This window comes from Microtus oregoni, unplaced genomic scaffold (assembly GCF_018167655.1).
Source record: "Microtus oregoni isolate MIOR12 unplaced genomic scaffold, Mior012 000062F_ref0000492, whole genome shotgun sequence".
In the NCBI taxonomy this organism is placed as follows: domain Eukaryota; kingdom Metazoa; phylum Chordata; class Mammalia; order Rodentia; family Cricetidae; genus Microtus; species Microtus oregoni.
This window is the reverse complement of record NW_024543872.1, coordinates 3300662-3307255: the sequence shown is the minus strand read 5'-3', so window position 1 is coordinate 3307255 and position 6594 is coordinate 3300662. Positions and strand designations below refer to the sequence as shown.

Here is a 6594-nt window from a genome sequence, read left to right as displayed (position 1 = left end):
ATGGGTGCTGGGTACTGAACTTGAGTCTCTGCAAGAGCAGCCTTCATTCCCCACCTCTGGGCCACCTCCAGCCTAACAAGGAGCTTTTAGGCCCTGTCATTTACATTATGATGTCAGCATGTCCCTTGAGGGTTCAGGGGGGGAATTTTTTTTTTTTCGAGACAGGGTTTCTCCGTAGCTTTTTGGTTCCTGTCCTGGAACTAGCTCTTCTAGACCAGGCTGGCCTCGAACTCACAGAGATCCGCCTGCCTCTGCCTCCCAAGTGCTGGCAAGGTTAGGTTCCAAAACAAGACAATCAGTTTTATTTCTGAGATCAGAAGATGCCAGTGACTCTTCCCCGATCCCGGGCTGTTAATGCCCCCACCCCCACCCCCACCCCCAGAAATTGGGTTTGTCCCACCACCACGTGTATCGCTGGCACAAGTCTTCGTGGGACTGGACCGATGGCAGAGGCTCTTCACGGTCCCAGAAACATCAATTTACTGCACTATAGGCTGTTGGGTCCGCAAGTGCTCGGGTGGTACGCTTCTGACCCGGCCCAGAGAGGGCGCTCCTGATAACCTCATAGACGGAAGGAGCTGCAGCCAGGCGTGCCTTAGCCTCTGTGATGGAGCAGCGTTGTAAAAGGCTCAGCAAGGCTGTGGCGATCACCTGTGGGAAGGGGCAGGGCGAGCTGGAGAAAATGTAAGGTCATTTGAGAAAGAACCCTGGAGGAGACAAGAATTGGGCACAGGAGTTAGGTTGGGTAAAAGAATAGGAAGATGGCGGGTCTGTGGTGGTGCACGCCTTTAATCCCAGCACGTGGGAGGCAGAGGCAGGTGGATCTCTGAGTTCGAGACCAACCTGGTCTACAGAGCGAGTGCCAGGACAGGCTCCAAAGCTACAGAGAAGCACTGTCTTGAAAAACAAACAAACAAAAAAACCTTCACTTAAGCTGGAAAATTCCTGTGCTAAGACCCTTCTCTCAGTCCTTCTTGATGCCCCTCCAAGGCAGAACAGAAGCCGTTTTGTTGATGTCGTTTTTACCTCTGTAGTTTCTGCCACTGTCATGCATCCTCACCCCATCCCCACCCCATCCACCTACCCCTCCTAATGGGAGCTCCCCGTGGCACTGATCTCTGAGCTTTGTAAATCTGGTGTCATACCAAGTTCCTTAGATTTTTAAGATCCTCAGAAAGAGTTTGTGGAACGGCCAGCAAGGGGAAAGAAAGGATACATTTCCCTTTTCGTGGGCAACCTGGACGTAGTGGGAGATGGGAGCAGCCCGGACATCATCTGACAGTGGTTGAGGAAAATGGACTGCTTGGAGGAGGCTCTCGATGCAGCGAGCCTTGTACTGTCCAGAGAACCGCTGTGGGAGTAGTAGTAAGGTCGGTGTTGGGATGGAGGGCAAGGAGAACTGAGAATAGTGTCACAGAAGAAAGCAATTGGAGAAGGGGGGGGGGTGGCGGGGCAGCTAGGATCCTGAAGACTGGCCGAAGACACTGTGGAGAGTTTGTCTCTCCTGGCAACCCCATAATCACAAGGTGTAAAGGAAAAGTGAGTTAAAGGAGTTAATGAATGGGAAGTTGGTGAGATTTACAACTGTGATCCAAAGACCCCATGTAGATCGATGATAAAGGATAGCAACCTTCAAGGCTGTCCATCATGATCTCTGCCCAGCATCCATTCTCCCTCCATTTGGGCATTGGCCCCTTTCTTTTCCTGGATAACTGTTGGTCTCCATTCTGAGACCGTAGATATAATCAAGCCATCCTGCCCCACCAGATTCTTGAAAGTACACACAAAGCAGATGAGCAGGTGCCCTTTCTCCCTGGAGGGCAGTGATTGGTTCAAAGTTGTGCACATGACCCAAGACAAGGCAACAAGAGCCCTCAGCCAGATGCTAGCGGTGTCATGAGGAACAGAAAGACTCCTTCCCACTGGGGTTACTGTCTTAGAACTATTCAGTTCTAAGTCCTGGAACTCACTTATGTAGACCAGGCTGGCCTCGAACTCACAGACACCTGCCTGTCTCTGCCTCCTGAGTGCTGGGATTAAAGGCGTCTGCCACCACTGCCCAGCTACTAGTTGGGTTTCTATTGCACCTTGAAACCTAAAGACTGCCAACTGGGAGGTACAGTATCACACTCCTGCACCTTTGTGTGCATGCAATGAAGACCGGATAATATGCCCGAGAAAGACATGCCTGTGAAAATCTAGCACTTAACCCTACACCCCTCCCCAACATTGCAAAAAAACATCTTCTATGGCAGTCTGGGTTTGCGGGACTCCTGTCACGCTCCCACCTGCAACATGGCCAGTGCCTTCCAAAAGAGCTTGGAGTTGGCGATGTGGAAGTCCAGCATGTGGTTCTGTAAGGTCTTCCCCAGCAGCACGTCGGCCCCGGTACTCACTGTATTCAACACCCACTTGGTGCTTAGCTCATGCTGGAACTTCTGAAATACAGACACACGGGAGCGCTGGAAGTTAGGGGCTGGGAGAGCAGCGGGTGAAAGAGCCATGTTAGAACAGAAAACCTGGGCTAAAACAGCAGCCACCTCGGGGCTGAAGAGAGAGATGGCCCGGAGAAAGAGCACTGGCTGCTCTTCCATAGGTCCAGAGTGCAATTCCCAGCAACTACGTAGTGGCTCATAATCCAATGCCCTCTTCTAACACTGTATGACATTTAATGATGTACTCCTCATTAAAATATGAATAAAATTTTTAAAAAAACAAATTTACAGTACTGAAAACAGCCTGATACTGGCATAAGAACAGACAGAAGGACCAATGGAACTGAATAGAAGACCCGGATATCAATCCATACATCTTAGAACACCTGATATTCGATAAAGAAGCAAAAAAATATCAAATGGAAAAAAGAAAGCATATTTAACAAGTGGTGCTGGCATAACTGGATATCAACATGTAGAAGAATGAAAATAGACCCACATCTATCACCAAGCACAAAACTCAAGTCCAAATGGATCAAAGACCTCAACATAAAGCCAGCCACACTGAACCTTATAGAAGAGAAAGTGGGAAGTACACTTGAACGCATTGGCACAGGGAACCACTTCCTAAATAGAACCCGAGTAGCACACTGAGAAAAACAATTACTAAATGGGACCTCCTGAAACTGAAAAGCTTCTGTAAAGCAAAGGACGCAGTCAACAAGACAAAACGACAGCCTACAGAATGGGAAAAGATCTTCACTAACTTCACATCAGACAGAGGTCTGATATCCAAAATATACAAAGAACTCAAGAAATTGGACACCAAAAGATCACATAATCCAATAAAAAAAATGGAGTACAGACCTAAACAGAGAACTCTCAACAGAGGAACCTAAAATGGCTGAAAGACACTTAAGGAAATGTTCAACATCCTTAGTCATCACAGAAATGCAAATCAAAACAACTCTGAGATTCCATCTTACACCTGTAAGAATGGCCAAGATCAAAAACACTGATGACAAGTTATGCTGGAGAGGTTGTGGGGAAAAGGGAACCCTTCTGCATTGCTGGTGGGAATGCAAGCTTGTACAACCCCGTGGATGTCAGTGTGGTGATTTCTCAGAAAATTAGGAAACAACCTTCCTCAAGACCCAATAATACCACTTTTGGGTATATATCCAAGGAATGCTCAATCATGCCACAAGGACATGTGCTCAACTATGTTCATAGCAGCTTTGTTTGTCATAGCCAGAACCTGGAAACAACCTGAATGCCCCTCGATCGAAGAATGGATAAGGAAAATGTGGTACATTTACACAATGGAGTACTACACAGCAGAAACAAATAACGACAGAATGAATTTTGCAGGAAAATGGATGGAGCTAGAAAACATTATTTTGAGTGAGGTAACCCAGACCCAGAAAGACAATTATCACATGTACTCACTCATAGGTGGTTTTTAACATAAAGCAAAGAAAGCCAGCCTACAAATCACAATCCCAGAGAACTTAGACAACAATCAGGACACTTAGAGAGACTTATACAGATCTAATCTACATGGGAAGTAGAAAGTAGAAAAAGACAAGATCTCCTGAGTAAATTGGGAACATGGGGACCTTGGGGGAGGACTGAAGGGGGGAGGGGAGAGGCAGGGAGAGGAGCAGAGAAAAATGTAGAGCTCAATAAATATCATGGGGGGGAGGGAACGACGCTGGACACCTAAGCGCAGATCATTTGTTTGATGAGAAGAGCCTTTAACAATCTTTCTTGGTTTTGATCATATTATTGAGAGAGTTAATGTTTGTAAGCTTCACTTGCCCAAGGACAGATAACTTCCTGGAATGCTGGGGCTGTTGTTTTTTCGCTTCAGTAAACAAAACTGGTCGCCCCAACTGCTCAGGATGTGCTTGATCACCAGGCCGGCAGGAGTTGCACCTGCAGGAAGTGCTCAGGAGGTGTTCTTTCCCCTGATTGGACGTAGTAACCTTGTTCATTTTGCCTTTATGAGCACCTGATTAACCTAATTCAGCACCATTCTCTGGGAATTCTGGTTATGGACCTGGCCAGTGTCCATCTTTCTGGCCAATATTTATTAAACTTTGCTTTAATTAGATAATTGTGGATTTGGCCTTTCTCCTCACAATTTTCAGGTATAACAGTCTACTTTATTTTTTTAATTTATTTACTTGTATTTTTAACATGTATGGGTACTTTGCTGGCATGTGTCTCTGTGTACCACATGTATGCAGTGAACTCAGGGGCCAGAAGAGGGCATCCATCCTCTGGAACTGGAGCTACTGACAGTTGTTATCTGCCCTGTGGGTGCTGCCAATGAACCTGGGTTCTCTGGAAGAGCAAACAAGTGTTCTTTGAAGGATACTGAACAGTAGGGTCTTCCTCTGGGACCCCAGATTAGGCCCAAACCACATCCAAACACCTGTTTGACCTTGCAGGTGAAGTTTTGAGAGGAGAAAAAGGGGAGGTCTGTGTTAGAGTGGGCTAGGATGTAGTGGGACATCTTGACTGGGCATGTTCATTAGGTGAACCAAACGGGGCTTTTGATTGCTGGACTTTGGAACTCATCCTCAGCCAGGCATAGGAAAGTATCCGAATAAAGGAAAGGACCCTCACGGTTTTGCTTTAGGAATGTAATCTAATGGTTTTTTAGCAAGACAGAGGGAACCGGGGAGAAAGGCAAGGCCTGTCAGAGTCACATGCTCTAGTGGGCCAAGTGTCCCTTTGCTCTTAACTGCTACAGCATCTCTCCAGCCTCCAAGGTTTTTTTGTTTGTTTGTTTGTTTTTACAATTCTTTTTGTTTTGTTTTTCAAGACAAGGTTTCTCTTCTCTGTAGCTTGGGAGCCTGTCCTGCAACTAGCTCTTGTAGACCAGGTTGGCCTAGGAACTCAGAGATCTGCCTGCCTCTGCCTCCCAAGTGCTGGGATTAAAGGCGTATGCCACCACCACCCAGCTGCCTCCAAGTTTTTTATTTGACCCTTGAGGGATCCATAAAGCCATAGATCCCATACATGTGGGAGGAGCTAAGTACTGGGACTCATCCACCAGCTACAGTCTTGCTGAAGGCAGGGGTGGTGTCCAATTCTGCTCCAGGGTCTCTGTCCTTCTAAGGTATGAGATTGTCACACACACCCTTGGAAGAGTGTATACAAGAAACTTTTTGTCCACTTTTTAAAGGGATTCCCTTTATCACTAGTGCGTGAGTGATGGGGGATGGAGAGCAAGCCGAGCGGGCCATGGGGAGCCATCCAGGGAGCCACGTTCTCTATGGTTTCTGCTTCAGTTGTCGCCCTGACCTCCCTCAGTGATGGAGGAAATAAATACTTCTCTTGCCATGCTACTTTTGGTTATGGTGTTTTATCGCGGCAACAGAAAGCCTGAGACAGATGCTATATGCCATTTATCACATTGCCTGTAGGAAAGAAGCCAATTAAATCTGAGTTATATTATTAGCTATTTATCCCATTAAGTATCACTAACAAAGTTATTTTGAAGTTTACATGATTGACTTTTAAGTTCCAATGAAGAAATAAATCCATATTTATACCTTAGGAAAGCCCTTAATATTTAATGAACGGAGGACTAATCCTTCCAAATATTAAACATGCCATAAATCCTCTATCATTAAGTTCATGGAACCAGTGCATCAAGAAGCAGGCCAGTGGAAAAAATAGGAAATCCAGACTGCTTCTAACATTAAAAAAATGTACATGTAAACTCACTATTGTTATTGGACCAGTGCACATGGAGCTTGAATATATGGCACATGTAATATCCTTCATCACTCAAGACAAGCTATACTTCAAAATTAAACTGAGACAGTTGGTGTGGAAGTTTGGGTGAGAATGGCCCCAATAGGCTCACGTTATTTGAATGCTTGTTCCACAGTTAGTGGGACAGTTTGGAAAGAATTACGAGAGCCCTGTTGGAGGAGGCATCTCACTGATGGTAGACTTTGAATCAGTTTCAAAAGTCCATGCCATTCCCAGTTAACACTGTCTGTTTCATGGTTGTTGTCTCAAGATGTAAGCTCTCAGCTGGCTGGTGTTAGTGCAAGCCTTTAATCCTAGCACTCAGGGAAGCAGAGGCAGGTGGATCTCTGTGAGTTCGAGGTCAGCCTAGTCTACAGAGAGTTCCAGG

General features: G+C 46.1%; 1 protein-coding gene across 1 annotated transcript in view; it reads right to left on the bottom strand.

Moving 5' to 3' along the window:
* Nucleotides 1–391: 391 nt before the first annotated feature.
* Nucleotides 392–6594, bottom strand: part of LOC121439576 (trifunctional enzyme subunit alpha, mitochondrial-like) — a 73894-nt gene continuing 67691 nt past the window's right edge. Inside the window, exon 8 of the mRNA XM_041640092.1 lies at nt 392–651. Coding sequence (XP_041496026.1) covers nt 596–651 — 56 coding nt within the window. The 3' untranslated portion in view covers nt 392–595. The remainder of the gene's footprint in view (nt 652–6594) is intronic.